General features: G+C 53.8%; 1 protein-coding gene across 7 annotated transcripts in view; it reads right to left on the reverse strand.

The window, feature by feature from the left end:
* The window catches only part of tespa1 (thymocyte expressed, positive selection associated 1), a 146,994-nt gene that overhangs the window by 27,774 nt on the left and 91,828 nt on the right, over positions 1 to 27,392 (reverse strand). For all 7 annotated transcript variants that reach the window (XM_038779635.1, XM_038779631.1, XM_038779633.1 and 4 more), the window contains 2 exons: positions 26,784 to 26,823; positions 9,164 to 9,214 (listed from right to left, as the gene is read on the reverse strand). In XM_038779635.1, coding sequence (XP_038635563.1) covers positions 9,164 to 9,214; positions 26,784 to 26,823 — 91 coding nt within the window. The remainder of the gene's footprint in view (positions 1 to 9,163; positions 9,215 to 26,783; positions 26,824 to 27,392) is intronic.

The following is a 27,392-nucleotide window of genomic DNA, read 5'->3' on the forward strand; positions in this document are numbered from 1 at the left end:
TGGTAAAGCAGTTGAAACACTTGTCAAGAGGAAGAAGGAAGCTTATATAATGATGAGATGTGATGGTTCAGTTAGGGCGCTTGAGAGTTACAAGTTAGCTAGGAAGGCTTTAAAGAGAGAGCTAAGAAGAGCCAGGAGGGGACATGAGAAGTCTTTGGCAGATAGGAAACAAGAATAACCCTAAAGCTTTCTATAGATATGTCAGGAATAAAAGAATGACTAGGGTAAGGGTAGGGCCAGTCAAGGACAGTAGTGGGAAGTTGTGCGTGGAGTCCGAGGAGATAGGAGAGGTGCTAAATGAGTATTTTTCATCCGTATTCACACAGGAAAAAGACAATGTTGTCGAGGAGAATACTGAGATTCAGGCTACTAGACTAGAAGGGCTTGAGGTTCATAAGGAGGAGGTGTTAGCAATTCTGGAAAGTGTGAAAATAGATAAGTCCCCTGGGCCGGATGGGATTTATCCTAGGATTCTCTGGGAAGCTAGGGAGGAGATTGCTGAGCCTTTGGCTTTGATCTTTAAGTCATCTTTGTCTTCAGGAATAGTGCCAGAAGACTGGAGGGTAGGAAATGTTGTCCCCTTGTTCAACAAGGGGAGTAGAGATAGCCCCGATAACTATAGACCAGCGAGCCTTACTTCTGTTGTGGGCAGAGTCTTGGAAAGGTTTATAGGAGATAGGATGTATAATCATCTGTAAAGGAATAATTTGATTAGAGATAGTCAACATGGTTTTGTGAAGGGTAGGTCGTGCCACACAGACCTTATGAGTTCTTCGAGAAGGTGACCAAACAGGTGGATGAGGGGAAAACAGTTGATGTGGTGTATATGGATTTCAGTAAAGCGTTTGATAAGGTTCCCCACAGTAGGCTATTACCGAAAATACGGAGACATGGGATACAGGGCGATTTAGCAGTTTGGATCAGAAATTGGCTAGCTGGAAGAAGACAAAGGGTGGTGGTTGATTGGAAATGTTCAGACTGGTATCCAGTTACTAGTGGTGTACCACAAGGATCTGTTTTGGGGCCGCTGCCGTTTGTCATTTTTATAAATGACCTGGAGGAGGGTGTACAAGGATGGGTGAGTAAAATTGCAGATGACACTAAAGTCGGTGGAGTTGTGGACACTGCAGAAGGATGTTACAAGTTACAGAGGGACATAGATAAGCTGCAGAGCTGGGCTGACGGGTGGCAAATGGAGTTTAATGCCGAAAAGTGTGAGGTGATTCATTTTGGAAGGAATAACAGGAAGACAGAGTACTGGGCTAATGATAAGATTCTTGGTAATGTGGATGAGCAGAGAGATCTCGGTGACCATGTCTCTAGATCCCTGAAAGTTGCCACCCAGGTTGAGAGGATTGTTAAGAAGGCGTACGGTGTGTTCGCTTTTATTGGTAGAGGAATTGAGTTTCGGAGTCATGAGGTCATGTTGCAGTTGTACAAAACTCTGGTGCGGCCGCATTTGGAGTATTGCGTGCAGTTCTGGTCGCTGCATTATCGGAAGGATGTGGAAGCATTGGAAAGGGTACAGAGGAGAATTACCAGGATGCTGCCTGGTATGGAGGGAAGATCTTATGAGGAAAGGCTGAGGGACATGAGACTGTTTTCGTTAGAGAGAAGCAGGTTAAGAGGTGACTTAATAGAGGCATACAAGATGATCAGAGGATTAGATATGGTGGACATTGAGTGCCTTTTTCCTTAGATGGTGATGTCCAACATGAGGGGACATAGCTTTAAATTGAGGGGAGATAGATATAGGACAGATTTCAGAGGTAGGTTCTTTACTCAGAGAGTAGTATGGGCGTGGAATGCCCTGCCTGCAACAGTAGTGGATTCGCCAACACTAAACGCATTCAAATGGCCATTGGATAGACATATGTACGATAAGGGGATAGTGTAGATGGGCTTTAGAGGGGTTTCAGAGGTCGGCGCAACATCGAGGGCCGAAGGGCCTGTACTGCGCTGTAATGTTCTATGTTCTATGTTCTAGGACATCCCACAGACAGTGTGACACTCCCTCAGGATGGTCCCACAGACAGTGTGGATGCCTGCAGGAGGTTCCCTCAAACAGGGCGCAACTCCTACAGGAGGGCCATTCAGAAAGCGCAGCACTCCGACTGAACGGGCCCTTAGACAGTGCAGCACTCCCACCGGGCGGCCCCTCAGGCAGTGCAACCCTCCCACAGAACAGTCCCTCAGTGCAGCTCTCAATTAGGGCGGTCCCACAAAGAGTGCAGCACTCCCATTGGACCGTCCCACAGACACTGCAGCACTCCCATTGGACTGTCCCACAGACACTGCAGCACTCCCATTGGACTGTCCCACAGACAGTGTAGCACTCCCATTGGACGGTCCCACAGACAGTACAGCACTCCCACTGGATGGTCCCACAGACAGTACAGCACTCCCACTGGATGGTCCCACAGACAGTACAGCACTCCCACTGGATGGTCCCACAGGCAGTACAGCACTCCCATTGGACCATCCCACAGACACTGCAGCATTCCTATTGGACTGTCCCACAGACACTGCAGCACTCCCATTGGACTGTCCCACAGACAGTGTAGCACTCCCATTGGACGGTCCCACAGACAGTGCAGCACTCCCATTGGACAGTCCCACAGACAGTGTAGCACTCCCATTGGACGGTCCCACAGACAGTGCAGCACTCCCATTGGACAGTCCCACAGACAGTGTAGCACTCCCATTGGACGGTCCCACAGACAGTACAGCACTCCCATTGGACGGTCCCACAGACAGTACAGCACTCCCACTGGATGGTCCCACAGACAGTACAGCACTCCCACTGGATGGTCCCACAGACAGTACAGCACTCCCACTGGATGGTCCCACAGACACTGCAGCACTCCCATTGGACCATCCCACAGACACTGCAGCACTCCCATTGGACTGTCCCACAGACAGTGTAGCACTCCCATTGGATGGTCCTACAGACATTGCAGCACTCCCATTGGACTGTCCCACAGACAGTGTAGCACTCCCATTGGACGGTCCCACAGACAGTGCAGCACTCCCATTGGACGGTCCCACAGACAGTGTAGCACTCCCATTGGACGGTCCCACAGACTGTACAGCACTCCCACTGGATGGTCCCACAGACAGTACAGCACTCCCATTGGATGGTCCTACAGACATTGCAGCACTCCCATTGGACGGTCCCACAGACAGTACAGCACTCCCACTGGATGGTCCCACAGGCAGTACAGCACTCCCATTGGATGGTCATACAGGCAGTACAGCACTCCCATTGGACGGTCTCACATGCAGTACAGCACTCCCATTGGACAATCCCACAGGCAGTACAGTATTCCCATTGGATGGCCCCACAGATAGTGTAACACCTACTGGACGGTCCCACAGACAGTCCAGTGCTCCCATTGGATGGTCCTACAGACAGTATAGCACTCCCATTGGCCTGTCCTACAGGCAGCACAGCACTCCCATTGGACGGTCCTACAGACAGTTCAGCACTCCCATTGGATGGGCCTACAGACAGTTCAGCACTCCCATTGGACATTCCCACAGGCAGTACACCACCCCATTTGACAGTCCCACAGACAGTACAGCATTCTCATTGGATGGTCCCACAGGCAGTACACCACCCCATTGGACAGTCCTACAGACAGTGCAGCCCTCCCACTGGATGGTCCCATAGGACTCTCCCACAGAAAGAACAGCACTCCCATTCGAGTGTCCCACAGACAATGCAGCACTCCCACTGGACTGTCCACAGACAGTGCAGCACTCATAGAACATAGAACAGTACAGCACAGAACAGGCCCTTCGGCCCTCGATGTTGTGCCGAGCAATGATCACCCCACTTAAACCCACGTAACCCGTATACCCGTAACCCAACAATCCCCCCATTAACCTTACACTACTGGCAATTTAACATGGCCAATCCACCTAACCCGCACATCTTTGGACTGTGGGAGGAAACCGGAGCACCCGGAGGAAACCCACGCACACACGGGGAGGACGTGCAGACTCCACACAGACAGTGACCCAGCCGGGAATCGAACCTGGGACCCTGGAGCTGTGAAGCATTGATGCTAACCACCATGCTACCGTGAGGCCCCTAATGGGTGATCCCATAGGACTGTCCCACAGAAAGAACAGCACTCCCATTGGATGGTCCCACAGGCAGTACAGCACTCCCATTGGACGGTCCCACAGGCAGTACAGCACTCCCATTGGACGGTCCTACAGAAAGTCCAGCACTCCCATTGGACGGTCCCCCAGGCAGTACAGCACTCCCATTGGATGGTCCCACAGGCATTCCCATTGGACGGTCCCACGGACAGTGTAGCACTCCCATTGGATGGTCCCACAGACAGTACAGCACTCCCATTGGAGTGCCCCACATACAGTGCAGCACTCCCACTGGACTGTCCCACAAGCAGTGCAGCACTCCCACTGGATAATCCCATAGGACTGTCCCACAAAAAGTACAGCACTCCCATTGGACGGTCCCACGGACAGTGTAGCACTCCCATTGGATGGTCCCACAGACAGTACAGCACTCCCATTAGAGTGCCCCACATACAGTGCAGCACTCCCACTGGACTGTCCCACAAGCAGTGCAGCACTCCCACTGGATAATCCCATAGGACTGTCCCACAAAAAGTACAGCACCCCCATTGGACGGTCCCACAGACAGTGTAACACTCCCACTGTATGGTCCTACAGACAGTCCAGCACTCCCATTTGATGGTCCCACAGGCATTACACTATCCCATTGGATGGTTCCACAGGCAGTACACCACCCCATTGGACAGTCCCACAGGCAGTGCAGCACTCCCATTGGACAGTCTCATAGACAGTACAGCACTCTCACAGGACAGCCCCGCAGGCAGTACAGCACTCCCATTGACTTCCCCAATATTGACTGGGACTCAGTTAGTGCTAGGGGCTTGGACGGGGCAGAGTTTGTAAGGAGCATCCGGGAGGGCATCTTAAAACAATCTGTAGATAGTCCAACTAGGGAAGGGGCTGTACTGGACCTGGTATTGGGGAATGAGCCCGGCCAGGTGGTAGATGTTTAAGTAGGGGAACATTTCGGGAACAGCGACCACAATTCAGTAAGTTTTAAAGTGCTGGTGGACAAGGATAAGAGTGGTCCTAGGGTGAATGTACTAAATTGGGGGAAGGCTAATTATAACAATATTAGCCGGGAAATGAAGAACCAAGATTGGGGGTGGATGTTTGAAGGTAAATCAACATCTGACATGTGGGAGGCTTTCAAATGTCAGTTGAAAGGAATTCAGGGCCGGCATGTTCCAGTGAGGGAGAAGGATAAATATGGCAAATTTCGGGAACTTTGGACAACGAGAGATATTGTAGGCCTCGTCAAAAAGAAAAACGAGGCATTTTTCAGGGCTAGAAGACTGAGAACAGACAAAGCCTGTTATATTAAGGAAGTAGGAAGGAACTTAAGCAAAGAGTCAGGAGGGCTAAAAGGAGTCACGAAAAGTCATTGGCAAATAGGGTTAAGGAAAATCCCAAAGCTTTTTACACATACCTAAAAAGCAAGAGGGTAGCCAGGGAAAGGGTTTGCCCACTGAAGGATAGACAAGGGAATCTATGTGTGGAGCCAGAGGAAATGGGCGAGGTACTAAATGAATACTTTGTATCAGATTCTCCAAAGAGAAGGAATTGGTGGATGTTGAGCGTGTAGATAGCCTGGGACACATTGAGATCCAAAAAGACGAGGTGTTGGGCGTCTTGAAAAATATTAAGCTGGATAAGTCCCCAGGGCCTGATGGGACCTACCCCAGAATACTGAAAGAGGCTAGAGAAGAATTTGCTGAGGCCTTGACAGAAATCTTTGGATCCTCACTGCCTTCAGGTGATGTCCCGGAGGACTGGAGAATAGCCAATGTTGTTTCTTTGTTTAGGTTCAGTGCTGGGACTTTCGCTGTTCATAGTATATATAAATGATTTGGAGGAAAATGTAACTGGTCTGATTAGTAAGCTTGCGGACAACACAAAGTTTGGTGGAATTGCGGATAGTGATGAGGACTGTCAGAGGGTACAGCAGGATTTAGATTATTTGGAGACTTGGGCAGAGAGATGGCAGATGGAGTTTAATCCGGTCAAATGTGAGGTAATGCATTTTGGAAGGTCGACTACAGGTGGGAATGTACAGTGAATGGTACAACCCTCAAGAGTATTGAAAGTCAGAGAGATCTAGGTGTACAGGTCCACAGGTCACTGAAAGGGGCAACACAGGTTGAGAAGGCATACGGCATGCTAGCCTTCATTGGCCGGGGCAGTGAGTATAAAAATTGACAAGTCATGTTGCAGCTGTATAGAACCTTAGTTCGGCCACACTTGGAGTATAGTGTTCAATTCTGGTCGCCACACTTCCAGAAGGATGTGGAGGCTTTAGAGAGGGTGCAGAAGAGATTTACCAGAATGTTGCCTGGTGTGGAGGGCATTAGCTATGAGGAGAGGTTAAATAAACTTGGTTTGTTCTCACTGGAACGAAGGAGGTTGAGGGGCGACCTGATAGAGGTCTACAATATTATGAGGGGCATAGACAGAATGGATAATCAGAGGCTTTTTCCCAGGGTAGAGGGGTCAATTACTTGGGGGAATAGGTTTAAGGTGCAAGGGGCAAGGTTTAGAGGAGATGTACGAGGCAAGTTTTTTTTACACAGAGGGTAGTGGGTGCCTGGAACTCGCTGCCGGTGGAGGTGGTGGAAGCAGGGACGATAGTGACATTTAAGGGGCATCTTGACAAATACATGAATAGAATGGGAATAGAGGGATACGGACCCCGGAAGCGTAGAAGATTTTAGTTTAGTTGGGCAGCATGATCAGCGCAAGCCTGGAAGGCCGTAGGGCCTTCCTGTGCTGTACTTTTCTTTGTCCTCTTTGTTGGACTGTCCCACAGACAGCGTAGCAGTCCCATAGAGCAGTCACACAGACAGCACAGCACTCCCACAGGACAGTCCCAGAGACAATGCAGCACTCCCACAGGACGGTCGCACAGACAGTATTGCACTCCCACAGGACGGTCCCACAGACAATGTAGCACTCCCATTGGACGGTTCCACAAGCAGTACAGCACTTCCACAGGATGGTCGCACAGACGATGCAGCACTCCCATAGGACGGTCCCATAGACAGTGCAGCATTCCGATAGAACAATTCCACAGACAGTGCAGCACTCCCTCAGAATGGCCGCCCACTATAGCATTCCCAAAGAACAGCCCCTCAGTACGGCACTCAAACAGGACGATCCCACAGAGAGTGTAACACTCCCACAGAACTACACTGACATACCTCAATCCCCACAGTGAGTTTTAAATCTGTAATCTTATGTCGCAGAGGTGAGAGCAGGTAAGTATTAGCGTACAGTGTACATAAGACCACAAAACATTGTTGTCATAGAACGTAGAACAGTACAGCACAGAACAGGCCCTTCAGCCCTCAATATTGTGCCGAGCATTGTCCGAAACCAAGATCAAGCAATCCCACTCCCTGTCATTCTGGTGTGCTCCACCTGCCTATCCAATAACCGCTTGAAAGTTCCTAAAGTGTCCGACTCCACTATCACAGAAGGCAGTCCATTCCACATCCTAACCACTCTCTGAGTAAAGAACCTACCGTGTTGTTTCTTGTGTCTAAATAAAGCTCGTAGTCTCAAAGTTGGAGACGGTGCTTTAGTGTGAATTTGTTCTGTCTTCAGAGCTTAACTTACAGCTACCTCAAATGCTGCCTGCCTGTGTGTCTTGCTCCCAGTTCTGTGAAGTGGGTCCTCACTTCCTGTCCCTGTGTATTTATAGCTCTCCCGTGCTCCCTCTACAATGAAGTTGTATTGCACCTACACTGATACACAATCACCACACCTACCTCGGACAGCCCTCCTATATCTCCCACCCTGAACCTTATAGTTATGCCCCCTTGTAACAGCTACATCCACCCGAGGAAATAGTCTCTGAACGTCCACTCTATCTATCTCCCCCATCATCTTATAAACCTCTATTAAGTCACCTCTCATCCTCCTCCGCTCCAAAGAGAAAAGCCCTAGCTCCCTCAACCTTTTCTCAAAAGACCTATCCTGAAATCCAGGCAGCCTCCTGGTAAATCTTCTTTGCACTCTTTCCAATGCTTCCACATCCTTCCTATAGTGAGGTGACCAGAACTGCACACAATACTCCAAATGTAGTCTCACCAGAGTCATGTACAGTTGCAGCATAACCCCACGGCTCTTAAACTCAAGCCCCCTGTTAATAAACGCTAACACACTATAGGCCTTCTTCATGGCTCTATTCACTTGAGTGACAACCTTCAGAGGTCTGTGTACATGAACCCCAAGATCTCTCTGTTCCTCCACATTCCTCAGAACTCTGCCGTTGACCTGTAATCCGCATTCAAATTTTTTCTACCAAAATGAATCGCCGGGATTTAGAAAACGTCAAAGTATATCATGGAGTTCACCTGACCTACAACTATATATTAATTTTGGTTGTGAGGAGCACAAGGGCTCACTCTTCAGGTGTTATTTTAACTGAAACCTCAAGCACTTTTAAACAAAACAAAGTTTATTCTACAAACTCAGTTCACATTTTATAAACACACGCAGTAAATATTTTATCAACGACAACATAAATACCCACACAGCTACAGTACTCTATGTTTAACCCTTAATAAATTCCTTTTACTGTTTCACTCAAGTAACAACATCCATAAACTAGACCACCCTTTTACCACAAAACAGTAGGTTTGAATTCCTTCCAGAAACAGTTATCACTTCGAAGTTATCAAGTGGTCTGGAGACACCTTTTAACAAGCAGATAGACAGAGACCAGAGAAGCCTTCTTTTGTCTGAATCCAGCTTCCAACTGTCTGAACCAAAAGACAAACTCAGAGCCACAAGAGCACCCAGCACAAAAATAAAAAGGAAAAACCCAGAGCCACAGCCCAGCTCCACCCACACAATGACATCACTGAAGCCATGTGATAACATAGGCACAGAATTAGGCAGAAATAGGCACAACCCATCGAGCCAGCTCCGCCATTCAATCATGGCTGATATTTTTCTCATCCCCATTCTCCTGCCTTCTCCCCATAACCACTGATCCCCTTAGGGTTAATGTGTGAATCATGATATAGGAATTTATCCTGAACCTACTTACCTGGTGTGAGAGTTTTTGGAGCTTCTTAAAGACTTTGTACTTTCTTCATCCCTATTAACAAAGGGAGAATAGTTGGTAAAATTAAATAGGCCAGTGCTCCCTCAATGCTGACCCTCCGACCGTGCAACGCCTCCTGAGCACTGAACCTCCGACCGTGCACCGCCCCCTGAGCACTGAACCACTGACCGTGCACCGCCCCCTGAGCACTGACCAATGACCGTGCAGTGCCCCCTGAATTCTGACCCTCTGACCGTGCAGTGACCCTCAGTGCTGACTTCCAATCTCTGAAGTGCTCCCTTGGTGCTGACACTTCGACTCTGCAGCGCTCTCTCTGTGCTGTCCCTCTCGCTGTGCAGCGCTCTCTCTGTGCTGTCCCTCTCGCTGTGCAGCGCTCTCTCTCTGTGCTGTCCCTCTTGCTGTGCAGCGCTCTCTCTCTGTGCTGTCCCTCTTGCTGTGCAGCGCTCTCTCTCTGTGCTGTCCCTCTCGCTGTGCAGCGCTCTCTCTCTGTGCTGTCCCACTCGCTGTGCAGCGCTCTCTCTCTGTGCTGTCCCTCTCGCTGTGCAGCGCTCTCTCTCCGTGCTGTCCCTCTCGCTGTGCAGCTCTCTCTCTGTGCTGTCCCTCTCGCTGTGCAGCGCTCTCTCTCTGTGCTGGCCCTCTCGCTGTGCAGCGCTCTCTCTGTGCTGTCCCTCTCGCTGTGCAGCGCTCTCTCTGTGCTGTCCCTCCTGCTGTGCAGCGCTCTCTCTCGGTGCTGTCCCTCTCGCTGTGCAGCGCTCTCTCTCTGTGCTGTCCCTCTCGCTGTGCAGCGCTCTCTCTGTGCTGTCCCTCTCGCTGTGCAGCGCTCTCTCTGTGCTGTCCCTCTCGCTGTGCAGCGCTCTCTCTGTGCTGTCCCTCTCGCTGTGCTGCGCTCTCTCCATGCTGTCCCTCTCACTGTGCAGCGCTCTCTCTCCGTGCTGTCCCTCTCACTGTGCAGCGCTCTCTCTGTGCTGTCCCTCTCGCTATGCAGCGCTCTCTCTGTGCTGTCCCTCTTGCTGTGCAGCGCTCTCTCTCCGTGCTGTCCCTCTCACTGTGCAGCGCTCTCTCTGTGCTGTCCCTCCTGCTGTGCAGCGCTCTCTCTGTGCTGTCCCTCTCGCTGTGCAGCGCTCTCTCTGAGCTGTCCCTCCTGCTGTGCAGCGCTCTCTCGGTGCTGTCCCTCTCGCTGTGCAGCGCTCTCTCTGTGCTGTCCCTCTCGCTGTGCAGCGCTCTCTCTGTGCTGTACCTCTTACTTGGAAGCGTTCTCTCTGTGCTGTCCCTCTCGCTGTGCAGCGCTCTCTCTCTGTGCTGTCCCTCTCGCTGTGCAGCGCACTCTCTGTGCTGTCCCTCTCGCTGTGCAGCGCTCTCTCTATGCTGTCCCTCTCGCTGTGCAGCGCTCTCTCTGTGCTGTCCCTCTCGCTGTGCAGCGCTCTCTCTCTGTGCTGTACCTCTTACTGGGAAGCGCTCTCTCTGTGCTGTCCCTCTCGCTGTGCAGCGCTCTCTCTGTGCTGTTCCTCTTGCTGTGCAGCGCTCTCTCTGTGCTGACCCTCTCGCTGTGCAGCGCTCTCTCGGTGCTGTACCTCTTACTATGCAGCGCTCTCTCGGTGCTGTCCCTCTCGCTGTGCAGCGTTCTCTCGGTGCTGTACCTCTTACTGTGCAGCGCTCTCTCTGTGCTGTCCCTCTCGCTGTGCAGCGTTCTCTCGGTGCTGTACCTCTTACTATGCAGCGCTCTCTCTGTGCTGTCCCTCTTGCTGTGCAGCGCTCTCTCTGTGCTGTCCCTCTCGCTGTGCAGCGCTGTCTCTCTGTGCTGTCCCTCTTGCTGTGCAGCGCTCTCTCTCTGTGCTGTCCCTCTTGCTGTGCAGCGCTCTCTCTCTGTGCTGTCCCTCTTGCTGTGCAGCGCTCTCTCTCTGTGCTGTCCCTCTCGCTGTGCAGCGCTCTCTCTCTGTGCTGTCCCTCTCGCTGTGCAGCGCTCTCTCTCTGTGCTGTCCCTCTCGCTGTGCAGCGCTCTCTCTCTGTGCTGTCCCTCTCGCTGTGCAGCTCTCTCTCTGTGCTGTCCCTCTCGCTGTGCAGCGCTCTCTCTCTGTGCTGGCCCTCTCGCTGTGCAGCGCTCTCTCTGTGCTGTCCCTCTCGCTGTGCAGCGTTCTCTCTGTGCTGTCCCTCCTGCTGTGCAGCGCTCTCTCTCGGTGCTGTCCCTCTCGCTGTGCAGCGCTCTCTCTCTGTGCTGTCCCTCTCGCTGTGCAGCGCTCTCTCTGTGCTGTCACTCTCGCTGTGCAGCGCTCTCTCTGTGCTGTCCCTCTCGCTGTGCAGCGCTCTCTCTGTGCTGTCCCTCTCGCTGTGCTGCGCTCTCTCCATGCTGTCCCTCTCATTGTGCAGCGCTCTCTCTCCGTGCTGTCCCTCTCACTGTGCAGCGCTCTCTCTGTGCTGTCCCTCTCGCTATGCAGCGCTCTCTCTGTGCTGTCCCTCTTGCTGTGCAGCGCTCTCTCTCCGTGCTGTCCCTCTCACTGTGCAGCGCTCTCTCTGTGCTGTCCCTCCTGCTGTGCAGCGCTCTCTCTGTGCTGTCCCTCTCGCTGTGCAGCGCTCTCTCTGTGCTGTCCCTCCTGCTGTGCAGCGCTCTCTCGGTGCTGTCCCTCTCGCTGTGCAGCGCTCTCTCTGTGCTGTCCCTCTCGCTGTGCAGCGCTCTCTCTTTGCTGTACCTCTTACTGGGAAGCGTTCTCTCTGTGCTGTCCCTCTCGCTGTGCAGCGCTCTCTCTCTGTGCTGTCCCTCTTGCTGTGCAGCGCTCTCTCTCTGTGCTGTCCCTCTCGCTGTGCAGCGCTCGCTCTGTGCTGTCCCTCTCGCTGTGCAGCGCTCTCTCTATGCTGTCCCTCTCCCTGTGCAGCGCTCTCTCTGTGCTGTCCCTCTCGCTGTGCAGCGCTCTCTCTGTGCTGTCCCTCTCGCTGTGCAGCGCTCTCTCTCTGTGCTGTACCTCTTACTGGGAAGCGCTCTCTCTGTGCTGTCCCTCTCGCTGTGCAGCGCTCTCTCTGTGCTGTTCCTCTTGCTGTGCAGCGCTCTCTCTGTGCTGACCCTCTCGCTGTGCAGCGCTCTCTCGGTGCTGTACCTCTTACTATGCAGCGCTCTCTCGGTGCTGTCCCTCTCGCTGTGCAGCGTTCTCTCGGTGCTGTACCTCTTACTGTGCAGCGCTCTCTCTGTGCTGTCCCCTCTCGCTGTGCAGCTCTCTCTCGGTGCTGTACCTCTTACTATGCAGCGCTCTCTCTGTGCTGTCCCTCTTGCTGTGCAGCGCTCTCTCTGTGCTGTCCCTCTTGCTGTGCAGCGCTCTCTCTGTGCTGTACCTCTTGCTGTGCAGCGCTCTCTCTGTGCTGTCCCTCTTGCTGTGCAGCTCTCTCTCGGTGCTGTCCCTCTCGCTGTGCAGCGCTCTCTCGGTGCTGTCCCTCTCGCTGTGCAGCGCTCTCTCGGTGCCTTCCCTCTGGCTGTGCAGCGCTCTCTCTCTGTGCTGTCCCTCTCACTGTGTTCTCTCGGTGCTGTCCCTCTCGCTGTGCAGCGCTCACTCTGTGCTGTACATCTCGCTGTGCAGCGCTCTCCTGTGCTGTCCCTCCTGCTGTGCAGCGCTCTCTCTCTGTGCTGTCCCTCTCGCTGTGCAGCGCTCTCTCTCTGTGCTGTCCCTCTTGCTGTGCAGCGCTTTCTCTCTGTGCTGTACCTCTTACTGTGCAGCACTCTATTTCTGTGCTGTTCCTCTCGCTGTGCAGCGCTCTCTCTGTGCTGTACCTCTTGCTGTGCCGCACTCTCTCGGTGCTGTCCCTCTTGCTGTGCAGCGCTCTTTCGGTGCTGTCCCTCTTGCCGTGCAGCGCTCTCTGTGCTGTCCCTCTCGCTGTGCATGCTCTCTCTCTTGGTGCTGCACCTCTTACTGTGCAGCGCTCTCTCGGCACTGTCTCTCTCGCTGTGCAGCGCTCTCTCTCTGTCCTGTCCCTCTCATTGTGCAGCGCTCTCTCTGTGCTGTACCTCTCGCTGTGCAGCATTCTCTCGGTGCTGTACCTCTTACTATGCAGCGCTCTCTCGGTGCTGTCCCTCTCGCTGTGCAGCGTTCTCTCGGTGCTGTACCTCTTACTATGCAGCGCTCTCTCTGTGCTGTCCCTCTTGCTGTGCAGCGCTCTCTCTGTGCTGTCCCTCTTGCTGTGCAGCGCTCTCTCTGTGCTGTTCCTCTTGCTGTGCAGCGCTCTCTCTGTGCTGTTCCTCTGGCTGTGCTGCGCTCTCTCTGTGCTGTCCCTCTTGCTGTGCAGCGCTCTCTCGGTGCTGTCCCTCTCGCTGTGCAGCGCTCTCTCGGTGCTGTCCCTCTCGCTGTGCAGCGTTCTCTCGGTGCCTTCCCTCTGGCTGTGCAGCGCTCTCTCTCTGTGCTGTCCCTCTCACTGTGCTCTCTCGGTGCTGTCCCTCTCGCTGTGCAGCGCTCACTCTGTGCTGTACATCTCGCTGTGCAGCGCTCTCTGTGCTGTCCCTCCTGCTGTGCAGCGCTCTCTCTCTGTGCTGTCCCTCTCGCTGTGCAGCGCTCTCTCTCTGTGCTGTCCCTCTTGCTGTGCAGCGCTCTCTCTCTGTGCTGTACCTCTTACTGTGCAGCACTCTATTTCTGTGCTGTTCCTCTCGCTGTGCAGCGCTCTCTCTCTGTGCTGTCCCTCTTGCTGTGCAGCGCTCTCTCTCTGTGCTGTCCCTCTTGCTGTGCAGCGCTCTCTCTCTGTGCTGTCCCTCTCGCTGTGCAGCACTCTCTCTCTGTGCTGTCCCTCTCGCTGTGCAGCGCTCTCTCTCTGTGCTGTCCCTCTCGCTGTGCAGCGCTCTCTCTCTGTGCTGTCCCTCTCGCTGTGCAGCGCTCTCTCTCTGTGCTGGCCCTCTCGCTGTGCAGCGCTCTCTCTGTGCTGTCCCTCTCGCTGTGCAGCGTTCTCTCTGTGCTGTCCCTCCTGCTGTGCAGCGCTCTCTCTCGGTGCTGTCCCTCTCGCTGTGCAGCGCTCTCTCTCTGTGCTGTCCCTCTCGCTGTGCAGCGCTCTCTCTGTGCTGTCACTCTCGCTGTGCAGCGCTCTCTTTGTGCTGTCCCTCTCGCTGTGCAGCGCTCTCTCTGTGCTGTCCCTCTCGCTGTGCTGCGCTCTCTCCATGCTGTCCCTCTCACTGTGCAGCGCTCTCTCTCCGTGCTGTCCCTCTCACTGTGCAGCGCTCTCTCTGTGCTGTCCCTCCTGCTGTGCAGCGCTCTCTCTGTGCTGTCCCTCTCGCTGTGCAGCGCTCTCTCTGTGCTGTCCCTCCTGCTGTGCAGCGCTCTCTCGGTGCTGTCCCTCTCGCTGTGCAGCGCTCTCTCTGTGCTGTCCCTCTCGCTGTGCAGCGCTCTCTCTCTGTGCTGTCCCTCTTGCTGTGCAGCGCTCTCTCTCTGTGCTGTCCCTCTCGCTGTGCAGCGCTCTCTCTGTGCTGTCCCTCTCGCTGTGCAGTGCTCTCTCTGTGCTGTCCCTCTCGCTGTGCAGCGCTCTCTCTCTGTGCTGTACCTCTTTCTGGGAAGCGCTCTCTCTGTGCTGTCCCTCTCGCTGTGCAGCGCTCTCTCTGTGCTGTTCCTCTTGCTGTGCAGCGCTCTCTCTGTGCTGACCCTCTCGCTGTGCAGCGCTCTCTCGGTGCTGTACCTCTTACTATGCAGCGCTCTCTCGGTGCTGTCCCTCTCGCTGTGCAGCGTTCTCTCGGTGCTGTACCTCTTACTGTGCAGCGCTCTCTCTGTGCTGTCCCTCTCGCTGTGCAGCGTTCTCTCGGTGCTGTACCTCTTACTATGCAGCGCTCTCTCTGTGCTGTCCCTCTTGCTGTGCAGCGCTCTCTCTGTGCTGTCCCTCTTGCTGTGCAGCGCTCTCTCTGTGCTGTTCCTCTGCGCTGTGCAGCGCTCTCTCTGTGCTGTCCCTCTTGCTGTGCAGCGCTCTCTCGCTGCTGTCCCTCTCGCTGTGCAGCGCTCTCTCGGTGCTGTAACTCTTACTGTGCAGCGCTCTCTCTGTGCTGTCCCTCTCGCTGTGCAGCGTTCTCTCGGTGCTGTACCTCTTACTATGCAGCGCTCTCTCTGTGCTGTCCCTCTTGCTGTGCAGCGCTCTCTCTGTGCTGTCCCTCTTGCTGTGCAGCGCTCTCTCTGTGCTGTTCCTCTTGCTGAGCAGCGCTCTCTCTGTGCTGTCCCTCTTGCTGTGCAGCGCTCTCTCGGTGCTGTCCCTCTCGCTGTGCAGCGCTCTCTCGGTGCTGTCCCTCTCGCTGTGCAGCGTTCTCTCGGTGCCGTCCCTCTGGCTGTGCAGCGCTCCCTCTCTGTGCTGTCCCTCAACTGTGCTCTCTCGGTGCTGTCCCTCTCGCTGTGCAGCGCTCACTCTGTGCTGTACATCTCGCTGTGCAGCGCTCTCTGTGCTGTCCCTCCTGCTGTGCAGCGCTCTCTCTCTGTGCTGTCCCTCTCGCTGTGCAGCGCTCTCTCCTCTGTGCTTGTCCCTCTTGCTGTGCAGCGCTCTCTCTCTGTGCTGTACCTCTTACTGGTGGCAGCACTCTATTTCTGTGCTGTTCCCTCTCGCTGCAGCGCTCTCTCGTGGCTGTACCTCTTGCTGTGCAGCACTCTCTCGGTGCTGTCCCTCTTGCTGTGCAGCGCTTTTCGGTGCTGTCCTCTTGCCGTGCAGCGCTCTCTGTGCTGTCCCTCTCGCTGTGCGCTCTCTCTTGGTGCTGCACCCTTACTGTGCAGCGCTCTCTCGGCACTGTCTCTCGCTGTGCAGCGCTCTCTCTCTGTCCTGTCCCTCTCACTGTGCAGCGCTCTCTGTGCTGTACCTCTCGCTGTGCAGCGTTCTCTCGGTGCTGTACCCTTACTATGCAGCGCTCTCTCGGTGCTGTCCCTCTCGCTGTGCAGCGTTCTCTCGGTGCTGTACCTCTTACTATGCAGCGCTCTCTCTGTGCTGTCCCTCTTGCTGTGCAGCGCTCTCTGTGCTGTCCTCTTGCTGTGCAGCGCTCTCTCTGTGCTGTCCTCTTGCTGTGCAGCGCTCTCTCTGTGCTGTTCCTTGTCTGTGCTGCGCTCTCTCTGTGCTGTCCCTCTTGCTGTGCAGAGCTCTCGGTGCTGTCCTCTCGCTGTGCAGCGCTCTCTCGGTGCTGTCCCTCTCGCTGGCAGCGTTCTCTCGGTGCCTTCCCTCTGGCTGTTCAGCGCTCTCTCTGTGCTGTCCCTCTCACTGTGCTCTCTCGGTGCTGTCCCTCTCGCTGTGCAGCGCTCACTCTGTGCTGTACATCTCGCTGTGCAGCGCTCTCTCTCGGTGCTGTCCCTCCTGCTGTGCAGCGCTCTCTCTGTGCTGTCCCTCTCGCTGTGCAGCGCTCTCTCTCTGTGCTGTCCCTCTTGCTGTGCAGCGCTCTCCTCTGTGCTGTACTCTTGCTGTGCAGCACTCTCTCGTGCTGTCTCTTCCTGGCAGCTCTTTGGTGCTGTCCCTCTTGCCGTGCAGCGCTCTCTGTGCTGTCCCTCTCGCTGTGCATGCTCTCTCTCTTGGTGCTGCACCTCTTACTGTGCAGCGCTCTCTCGGTACTGTCTCTCTCGCTGTGCAGCGCTCTCTCTCTGTCCTGTCCCTCTCACTGTGCAGCGCTCTCTCTGTGCTGTACCTCTCGCTGTGCAGCGCTCTCTCTCGGTGCTGTCCCTCTCGCTGTGCAGCGCTCTCTCTCTGTGCTGTACCTCTTGCTGTGCAGCGCTCTCTCTCTGTGCTGTACCTCTTGCTGTGCAGTGCTCTCTCCGTTCTGTACCTCTTACTGTGCAGCTCTCTCTCGGTGCTGTCCCTCTTGCTGTGCAGCGCTCTCTGTGTGAGGCACTCTCAATTACGACGCGAACGTTAGGTCAGTAATCAAAGGCTTTAATAAGCAGTGAACAATGGCAGCATCCATGAGAAGTGTACTCACAAAATGGAGTCTCATCTTACGCTGCTTGCGTGCTCTCTCTGTGCTGTCCTCTCGCTGTGCAGGCTCTCTGTGCTGTCCTCTCCGTGCAGCGCTCTCTGTGCTGTCCTCTGCTGTGCAGAGCTCTCTCTGCTGTCTCCTTCGCGTTGCAGCGCTCTCTCTGTGCTGTCCTCCTGCTGTGCAGAGCTCTCTCGTGCTGTTTCCTCTCTGTGCAGCGCTCTCTCTCGGTGCTGTTCCTCCTGCTGTGCAGCGCTCTCTCTCGGTGCTGAACCTCTTGCTGTGCAGCTCTCTCTCTGTGCTGTACCTCTTGCTGTGCAGTGCTCTCTCGGTGCTGTACCTTTTGCTGTGCAGCGCTCTCTAGGTGCTGTCCCTCTCGCTGTGCAGCGCTCTCTCGGTGCTGTTCCTCCTGCTGTGCAGCGCTCTCTCGGTGCTGTCCCTCTCGCTGTGCAGCGCTCTCTCTATGCTGTCCCTCTCGCTGTGCAGCGCTCTCTCTGTGCTGTCCCTCCTGCTGTGCAGCGCTCTCTCGGTGCTGTACCTCTTGCTGTGCAGCGCTCTCTCTGTGCTGTATCTCCTGCTGTGCAGCGCTCTCTCTCGGTGCTGTCCCTCTCGCTGTGCAGCGCTCTCTCTATGCTGTCCCTCTCGCTGTGCAGCGCTCTCTCTGTGCTGTCCCTCCTGCTGTGCAGCGCTCTCTCGGTGCTGTACCTCTTGCTGTGCAGCGCTCTCTCTGTGCTGTACCTCCTGCTGTGCAGTGCTCTCTCAGTGCTGTCCCATTTGCGGTGCAGCGCTCTCTCGGTGATGTCCCTCTCGCTCTGCAGATCTCTCTCTGTGCTGTACCTCTTACTGTGCAGAGCTCTCTCTGTGCTGTGCCTCTTACTGTGCAGCGCTCTCTCGGTTATGTCCCTCTCGCTCTGCAGAGCTCTCTCTGTGCTGTACCTCTTACTGTGCAGCGCTCTCTCGGTGCTGAACCTCTTGCTGTGCAGCGCTCTCTCTGTGCTGTACCTCTTGCTGTGCAGCGCTCTCTCTGTGCTGTACCTCTTGCTGTGCAGCGCTCTCTCGGTGCTGTCCCTCTCGCTGTGCAGCGCTCTCTCTCGGCGATGTCCCTCTTGCTGTGCAGCGCTCTCTCTCTGTGCTGTCCCTCTCGCAGTGCAGTGCCCTCTCTGTGCTGTTCCTCTTGCTGTGCAGCGCTCTCTCTCTGTGCTGTACCTCTCGCTGTGCAGCGCTCTCTCTGTGCTGTACCTCCTGCTGTGCAGCGCTCTCTCGGTGCTGTTCCTCTTGCTGTGCAGCGCTCTCTCTCGGTGCTGTTCCTCCTGCTGTGCAGCGCTCTCTCTCGGTGCTGTTCCTCCTGCTGTGCAGCTCTCTCTCTGTGCTGTCACTCCTGCTGTCCAGCGCTCTCTCTCGATGCTGTCCCTCTCGCTGTGCTGTACAGCGCTCTCTCTCTGCTGTCCCGCTTACTGTGCAGCTCTCTCTCGGTGCTGTACCTCCTGCTGTGCAGCGCTCTCTCTGTGCTGTACCTCCTGCTGTGCAGCGCTCTCCCAGTGCTGTCCCATTTGCGGTGCAGCGCTCTCTCGGTGATGTCCCTCTCGCTCTGCAGCGCTCTCTCTGTGCTGTACCTCTTACTGTGCAGAGCTCTCTCTGTGCTGTACCTCTTACTGTGCAGCGCTCTCTCGGTGCTGAACCTCTTGCTGTGCAGCGCTCTCTCTGTGCTGTACCTCTTGCTGTGCAGCGCTCTCTCGGTGCTGTCCCTCTTGCTGTGCAGTGCTCTCTCTGTGCTGTCCCTCTTGCTGTGCAGCGCTCTCTCTGCTGTACCTCTTACTGTGCAGCGCTCTCTCTCTGTGCTGTCCCTCCTGCCGTGCAGCGCTCTCTGTCTGTGCTGTACCTCCTGCTGTGCAGCGCTCTCTCTGTGCTGTCCCTCTCACTGTGCAGCGCTCTCTCGGTGCTGTACCTCTCGCTGTGCAGTGCTCTCTCTGTGCTGTCCCTCTTGCTGTGCAGCGCTCTCTCGGTGCTGTCCCTCTTGCTGTGCAGTGCTCTCTCTGTGCTGTCCCTCTTGCTGTGCAGCGCTCTCTCTGCTGTACCTCTTACTGTGCAGCGCTCTCTCTCTGTGCTGTCCCTCCTGCCGTGCAGCGCTCTCTGTCTGTGCTGTACCTCCTGCTGTGCAGCGCTCTCTCTCGGTGCTGTCCCTCTCGCTGTGCAGCGCTCTCTCTATGCTGTCGCTCTCGCTGTGCAGCGCTCTCTCTGTGCTGTCCCTCCTGCTGTGCAGCGCTCTCTCGGTGCTGTACCTCTTGCTGTGCAGCGCTCTCTCTGTGCTGTACCTCCTGCTGTGCAGTGCTCTCTCAGTGCTGTCCCATTTGCGGTGCAGCGCTCTCTCGGTGATGTCCCTCTCGCTCTGCAGATCTCTCTCTGTGCTGTACCTCTTACTGTGCAGAGCTCTTTCTGTGCTGTGCCTCTTACTGTGCAGCGCTCTCTCGGTTATGTCCCTCTCGCTCTGCAGAGCTCTCTCTGTGCTTTACCTCTTACTGTGCAGCGCTCTCTCGGTGCTGAACCTCTTGCTGTGCAGCGCTCTCTCTGTGCTGTACCTCTTGCTGTGCAGCGCTCTCTCGGTGCTGTCCCTCTTGCTGTGCAGTGCTCTCTCTGTGCTGTCCCTCTTGCTGTGCAGCGCTCTCTCTGCTGTACCTCTTACTGTGCAGCGCTCTCTCTCTGTGCTGTCCCTCCTGCCGTGCAGCGCTCTCTGTCTGTGCTGTACCTCCTGCTGTGCAGCGCTCTCTCTGTTCTGTCCCTCTCACTGTGCAGCGCTCTCTCGGTGCTGTACCTCTCGCTGTGCAGCGCTCTCTCTCTGAGCTGTCCCTCTCGCTGTGCAGCGCTCTCTCGGTGCTGTACCTCTCCCTGTGCAGTGCTCTCTCTCTGTGCTGTCCCTCTCGCTGTGCAGCGTTCTCTCTCTGTGCTGTACCTTTCGCTGTGCAGCGCTCTCTCTCGGTGCTGTCCCTCTCGCTGTGCAGCGCTCTCTGTCGGTGCTGTCCCTCTCGCTGTGCAGCGCTCTCTGTCGGTGCTGTCCCTGTCGCTGTGCAGCGCTCTCTCTGTGCTGTGCCTCTTACTGTGCAGCGCTCTCTCGGTTATGTCCCTCTCGCTCTGCAGAGCTCTGTGCTGTACCTCTTACTGTGCAGCGCTCTCTCGGTGCTGAACCTCTTACTGTGCAGAGCTCTCTCTGTGCTGTACCTCTTGCTGTGCAGCGCTCTCTCGGTGCTGTACCTCTTGCTGTGCAGCGCTCTCTCGGTGCTGTCCCTCTCGCTGTGCAGCGCTCTCTCTCGGCGATGTCCCTCTTGCTGTGCAGCGCTCTCTCTGTGCTGTCCCTCTCGCTGTGCAGCGCTCTCTCTGTGCTGTCCCTCTCACAGTGCAGTGCCCTCTCTGTGCTGTTCCTCTTGCTGTGCAGAGCTCTCTCTCTGTGCTGTACCTCTCGCTGTGCAGCGCTCTCTCTGTGCTGTACCTCCTGCTGTGCAGCGCTCTCTCGGTGCTGTTCCTCTTGCTGTGCAGCGCTCTCTCTCGGTGCTGTTCCTCCTGCTGTGCAGCCCTCTCTCTGTGCTGTCACTCCTGCTGTCCAGCGCTCTCTCTCGATGCTGTCCCTCTCGCTGTGCTGTGCAGCGCTCTCTCTCTGCTGTCCCGCTTACTGTGCAGCTCTCTCTCGGTGCTGTACCTCCTGCTGTGCAGCGCTCTCTCTGTGCTGTACCTCCTGCTGTGCAGCGCTCTCCCAGTGCTGTCCCATTTGCGGTGCAGCGCTCTCTCGGTGATGTCCCTCTCGCTCTGCAGCGCTCTCTCTGTGCTGTACCTCTTACTGTGCAGAGCTCTCTTTGTGCTGTACCTCTTACTGTGCAGCGCTCTCTCGGTGCTGAACCTCTTGCTGTGCAGCGCTCTCTCTGTGCTGTACCTCTTGCTGTGCAGCGCTCTCTTGGTGCTGTCCCTCTTGCTGTGCAGTGCTCTCTCTGTGCTGTCCCTCTTGCTGTGCAGCGCTCTCTCTGCTGTACCTCTTACTGTGCAGCGCTCTCTCTCTGTGCTGTCCCTCCTGCCGTGCAGCGCTCTCTGTCTGTGCTGTACCTCCTGCTTTGCAGCGCTCTCTCTGTGCTGTCCCTCTCACTGTGCAGCGCTCTCTCGGTGCTGTACCTCTCGCTGTGCAGCGCTCTCTCTCTGAGCTGTCCCTCTCGCTGTGCAGCGCTCTCTCGGTGCTGTACCTCTCCCTGTGCAGTGCTCTCTCTCTGTGCTGTCCCTCTCGCTGTGCAGCGTTCTCTCTCTGTGCTGTACCTTTCGCTGTGCAGCGCTCTCTCTCGGTGCTGTCCCTGTCGCTGTGCAGCGCTCTCTCTGTGCTGTGCCTCTTACTGTGCAGCGCTCTCTCGGTTATGTCCCTCTCGCTCTGCAGAGCTCTGTGCTGTGCCTCTTACTGTGCAGTGCTCTCTCGGTTATGTCCCTCTCGCTGTGCAGAGCTCTGTGCTGTCCCTCTCGCTGTGCAGCGCTCTCTCTGTGCTGTACCTCTTGCTGTGCAGCGCTCTCTCTCTGCTGTACCTCTTGCTGTGCAGCGCTCTCTCGGTGCTGTACCTCTTGCTGTGCAGCGCTCTCTCGGTGCTGTCCCTCTCGCTGTGCAGCGCTCTCTCTCGGCGATGTCCCTCTTGCTGTGCAGCGCTCTCTCTGTGCTGTCCCTCTCGCTGTGCAGCGCTCTCTCTGTGCTGTCCCTCTCGCAGTGCAGTGCCCTCTCTGTGCTGCTCCTCTTGCTGTGCAGCGCTCTCTCTCTGTGCTGTACCTCTCGCTGTGCAGCGCTCTCTCTGTGCTGTTCCTCCTGCTGTGCAGCGCTCTCTCTCGGTGCTGTTCCTCCTGCTGTGCAGCTCTCTCTCTGTGCTGTCACTCCTGCTGTCCAGCGCTCTCTCTCGATGCTGTCCCTCTCGCTGTGCTGTGCAGCGCTCTCTCTCTGCTGTCCCGCTTACTGTGCAGCTCTCTCTCGGTGCTGTACCTCCTGCTGTGCAGCGCTCTCTCTGTGCTGTACCTCCTGCTGTGCAGCGCTCTCTCAGTGCTGTCCCATTTGCGGTGCAGCGCTCTCTCGGTGATGTCCCTCTCGCTCTGCAGCGCTCTCTCTGTGCTGTACCTCTTACTGTGCAGAGCTCTCTCTGTGCTGTACCTCTTACTGTGCAGCGCTCTCTCGGTGCTGAACCTCTTGCTGTGCAGCGCTCTCTCTGTGCTGTACCTCTTGCTGTGCAGCGCTCTCTCGGTGCTGTACCTCTTGCTGTGCAGCGCTCTCTCGGTGCTGTCCCTCTTGCTGTGCAGCGCTCTCTCTGTGCTGTCCCTCTTGCTGTGCAGCGCTCTCTCTGCTGTACCTCTTACTGTGCAGCGCTCTCTCTCTGTGCTGTCCCTCCTGCCGTGCAGCGCTCTCTGTCTGTGCTGTACCTCCTGCTGTGCAGCGCTCTCTCTGTGCTGTCCCTCTCACTGTGCAGCGCTCTCTCGGTGCTGTACCTCTCGCTGTGCAGCGCTCTCTCTCTGAGCTGTCCCTCTCGCTGTGCAGCGCTCTCTCGGTGCTGTACCTCTCCCTGTGCAGTGCTCTCTCTCTGTGCTGTCCCTCTCGCTGTGCAGCGTTCTCTCTCTGTGCTGTACCTTTCGCTGTGCAGCGCTCTCTCTCGGTGCTGTCCCTCTCTCTGTGCAGCGCTCTCTGTCGGTGCTGTCCCTGTCGCTGTGCAGTGCTCTCTGTGTGCTGTACCTCTTACTGTGCAGCGCTCTCTCTCTGTGCTGTCCCACTTCCTGTGCAGCGCTCTCTCTCGGTGCTGTCACTCTCGCTGTGCAGCGCTCTCTCCGTGCTGTTCCTCTTCCTGTGCAGCGCTCTCGGTTCTGTCCCTCTTCCTGTGCAGTGCTCACTTGGTGCTGTCCCTCCGGCTAATTGAAGTTTAGCTCAGTGGGCGAGACAGCTGGTTTGTGATGCAGAACAAGACCAGCAGCATGGGTTCATTTCACATACCAGTAACCCGAACTAGCGCCGGAATGTGGCGACTAGGGGATTTTCACAGTAACTTCAAACTTGGTTATTATTATTATTGCCTTCACCAATCTTTTTCCCTTCACATACTCATAGAAGCTTTTACAGACAGTTTGTATGTTCCTTCTCAAACTTACTCTTGTAGTCTATTTTCTCCATCTTAATCAATCCCTTTGTCCTCTGCTGATTTTTACACTTTGCTCTATCCTCATGACTACTTTCTGGCCGATGCCTCTTCCTTGAATCTAATACTATTCTAAACTTCCCTTGTAAGCCATGGTTTGGCCACCTTTTCCGTTTTATTTTTGAGCCAGACAGGAATGAACAATTGTTAGAGTTCCCCCATGCATTTCCCATGGCAGGTTGATAGAAAAAGTGAAGTTGTATGGGGTTCAGGGTGTACTAGCTAGATGGATAAAGAACTGGCTGGGCAACAGGAGACAGAGAGTAGTGGTGGAAGGGAGTGTCTCAAAATGGAGAAAGGTGACTAGTGGTCTTTCACAGGGATCTATGCTCGGACCACTGTTGTATGTGATATTCATAAATGATACAGAGGAAGGTATAGGTGGTCTGATTAGCAAGTTTGCAGATGACACTAAGATTGCTGGAGTTGCAGATAGCGAGGAGGACTGTCAGAGAATACAGCAAAATATAGATAGATTGGAGAGTTGGGCAGAGAAATGGCAGATGGAGTTCAATCCAGGCAAATGCGAGGTGGTGCATTTTGGAAGATCTAATTCAAGAGCGACTATACGGTTAATGGAAGAGTCCTGGGGAAAATTGATGTACATAGAGATCTGGGAGTTCAGGTTCGTTGTACCCTGAAGGTGGCAACGCAGGTTGATAGAGTGGTCAAGAAGGCATACAGCATACTTGCCTTCATTGGACGGGGTATTGAGTACAAGAGTCGGCAGATCATGTTACAGTTGTATATGACTTTGGTTAGGCCATATTTGGAATACTGCGTGCAGTTCTGGTCGCCACATTACCAGAAGGATGTGGATGCTTTAGAGAAGGTGCAGAGGAGGTTCACCAGGATGTTGCCTGGTATGGAGGGTGTTAGCTGTGAAGAAAGGTTGAGTAGATTAGGATTGTTTTCGTTGGAAAGACGGAGGTTGAGGGGGGACCTGATTGAGGTCTGCAACATTATGAGAGGTACGGACAGGGTGGATAGCAACAAGCTTTTTCCAAGAGTGGGGGTGTCAATTACAAGGGGTCACGATTTCAAGGTGAGAGGGGGAAAGTTTAAGGGAGATGTGTGTAGGAAGTTTTTTACACAGAGGGTGGTGGGTGCCTGGAACGCTTTGCCAGTGTAGGTGGTAGAGGCGGGCACGATAGCATCATTTAAGATGCATCTAGACAGATATGCGAACGGGCGGGGAACAGAGGGAAGTAGATCCTTGGAAAATAGGCGACAGGTTTAGATAAAGGATCTGGATCGGCATAGGCTGGGAGGGCCGAAGGGCCTGTTCCTGTGCTGTAATTTTCTTTGTTCTTTTTTGTTCCTTAAATATTTGCCATTACCTATCCATTGTTATCTGTTTAAGTAACGAGGAGGTAACAAGCAAGTTAGACAAAGGAGAACCAGTGGACGTGATTTATTTAGATTTCCAGATGGCCTTTGACAAGGTGCCGCATAGGAGACTGTTAAATAAGTTAAGAGCTCATGGTGTTCAGGGCAAGATAGAGGATTGGCTGACTGGCAGAAGGCAAAGAGTGGGGATAAAGGGGCCTTTTTTTGAGGATGGCAGCCGGTCACCAGTGGTGTGCCTCAGGGATCTGTGCTGGGACCACAACTTTTTACAATATACATTAATAATCTGGAAGAAGGAACTGAAGGCACTGTTGCTAAATTTGCAGATGATACCAAGATCTGTATAGGGACAGGTAGTATTGAGGAAGTAAGGGGGCTGCAGAAGGATTTGGACAAGCTAGGAGAGTGGGCAGTGAAGTGGCAAATGAAATACAATGTGGAAAAGTGTGAGGTTATGCACTTTGGGAGGAGGAATCTAGGCATAGACTATTTTCTAAATGGGGAAATGCTTCGGTAAGCAGAAGCGCAAAGGGACTTGGAGTCCTTGTTCGCGATCCCCTTAAGGTTAATGTGCAGGTTCAGTCAGCAGTTAAGAAGGCAAATGCAATGTTAGCATTCATGTCAAGAGGGCTAAAATACAAGACCATGGATGTACTTCTGAGGCTGTATAAGTCTCTTGTCAGACCCCATATGGAGTATTGTGAACAGTTTTGGGCTCCATATCTAAGGAAGGATGTACTGGCCTTGGAAAGGGTCCAGAGATGGTTCACAAGAATGATCCCTGGAATGAAGAGCTTGTCGTATAAGGAACTTTTGAGGACTCTGCGTCTATACTTGTTGGAGTTTGGAAGGATGAGAGGGGATCTTATTGAAACGTACAAGATACTGCGAGGCCTGGATAGAGTGGACGTGGAAAGGATGTTTCCACTTGTAGGAAAAACTAGAACCAGAGGACACCATCTCAGATTAAAGAGACGATTCTTTAAAACAGAGATGAGGAGGAATTTCTTCAGCCAGAGGGTGGCGAATCTGAAGGCTGTGGAGGCCAATTCACTGAGTGTCTTTAAGACAGAGATAGATAGGTTCTTGATTAATAAGGGGTCAGGGGTTATGGGGAGAAGCCAGGAGAATGGGGATGAGAAAATATCAGCCATGATTGAATGCAGAGCAGACGCGATGGGCCAAGTGGCCGAATTCTGCTCGTATGTCTTATGGTCTGAGGTCCCCAATCCATCTTAGCAAACTCATGTCTCCTACCATCGTTGTGTCCTTTATTTAGATTCAGGACCCTAGTCTCAGAATCAACTAACTCACTCCACCTTGATGAAGAATTCTGTCATATTATGATCGCCCAAGGGGCCACACACAACTAGATCATCAATTATTCCGTTCTCTTAACACAGTACCTAGTCTAGGATGGCCTATTTTCGAGATGGTTTCTCAAAGTATTGGTCCAGAAAATCATCCTGTTTTCACTTGGAGTTCCTCATTTAAAGTATTGTTACCAATTTGATTTGCCCCATCTATACGCAGATTAAACATAATTACAGATGATCCTTTATCGCATGCCTCTGCAATTTTCTGTTTAGTGCCATGACCACAGTTTGGGGATCTATAAAGTAGTAAATTCGCCATTGTCAAGAATGACAATGCTTTTCCCCTTTGTCGGGGAGAGCTGACTAGTGACAATTTAACGTGAGGATCACCAGCCTCAGGAGAGGGGCAAGATTGAGAAGGGAGGACCTTCATGTGTAACCTCAGCCGGAACGGGAATTGAACCTGTGCAGTTGACCTTGTTATGCATCTGTCTGCACACTATTTAACGTACTTTGTCCCTTGGTGCTTCCCAGTTCTACCTGTACAGATTCCATATCATCAGAACTAATATCCATCCTCCCTGTTGCATTAATTTCTGCAGCCCCTCCCTCAGCGCAGCCTTCACACTTTCAGTTAATATTTTGTACTTGGAGTGAGGCTCACAGCCTTTTGATTCAGATTTGATTAGTGGCTACTAACCCATGGCTGACACCTAATTTGTTTCCTTAATGACCCTTCATGACCCAGACCCAGACTAAGTCACGCCCTTAGTGATACATCTAATATAACTCCCAGCTCCAGTGAGTTTCCCAAATCACTTTCCAGATCTGTAAAATGTGTAGTGAGGGAGCAGAGACTGGCTTGTACTTACAGTGAGGAGGCTGGTTGGGTTGGACTCTCTAACAGGATAGCTAGGGATGAGAAAGTACAAAGTTATTCAGTATTGTTAGAGATAAACTTCCTGATGAAAGATCATAGACATTAAATATTGACCGGAATTCTCTGGCTATTGCGATTCAATTTTCCCATGGGTGGTTACAATGGGAAGTCCTATTGACAATCGGTGGTCAGCGAACAGTGCGCGACTGAGAAACATGCGACTGGCGGCCCAGAGAATCTGCCCATTCTCTTTGTTTTTCTATTCACAGAGCTACCTGACCAGCTGAGGGTCCCAGAAGTTTCTGCTTTTAGTTCAAGCATCCAATGCACTTTGCTTATTTAAAAAAAAACATGTTTATCTGCTTGATTTGGAAATTCCTGATTTCCCATTTTGGGGGGAATCCTCGAAATGAGGAAATCTTCTGCATTGGGGACAGGAGGTCAATTTGATGAATGTCTTCACCCCACTTGCTTTGCTTATCAACAGATTGACTCATTCAATTGAAACATTCTTGGCATAAGTTATATTCAGGGGAATAATATCAGTGATCAACCTCTCATTTAAATCAGTTCTAAATTTTGATTACAGGATACAGATTAG

The sequence above is a fragment of the Scyliorhinus canicula genome, chromosome 19, assembly GCF_902713615.1.
Source record: "Scyliorhinus canicula chromosome 19, sScyCan1.1, whole genome shotgun sequence".
In the NCBI taxonomy this organism is placed as follows: domain Eukaryota; kingdom Metazoa; phylum Chordata; class Chondrichthyes; order Carcharhiniformes; family Scyliorhinidae; genus Scyliorhinus; species Scyliorhinus canicula.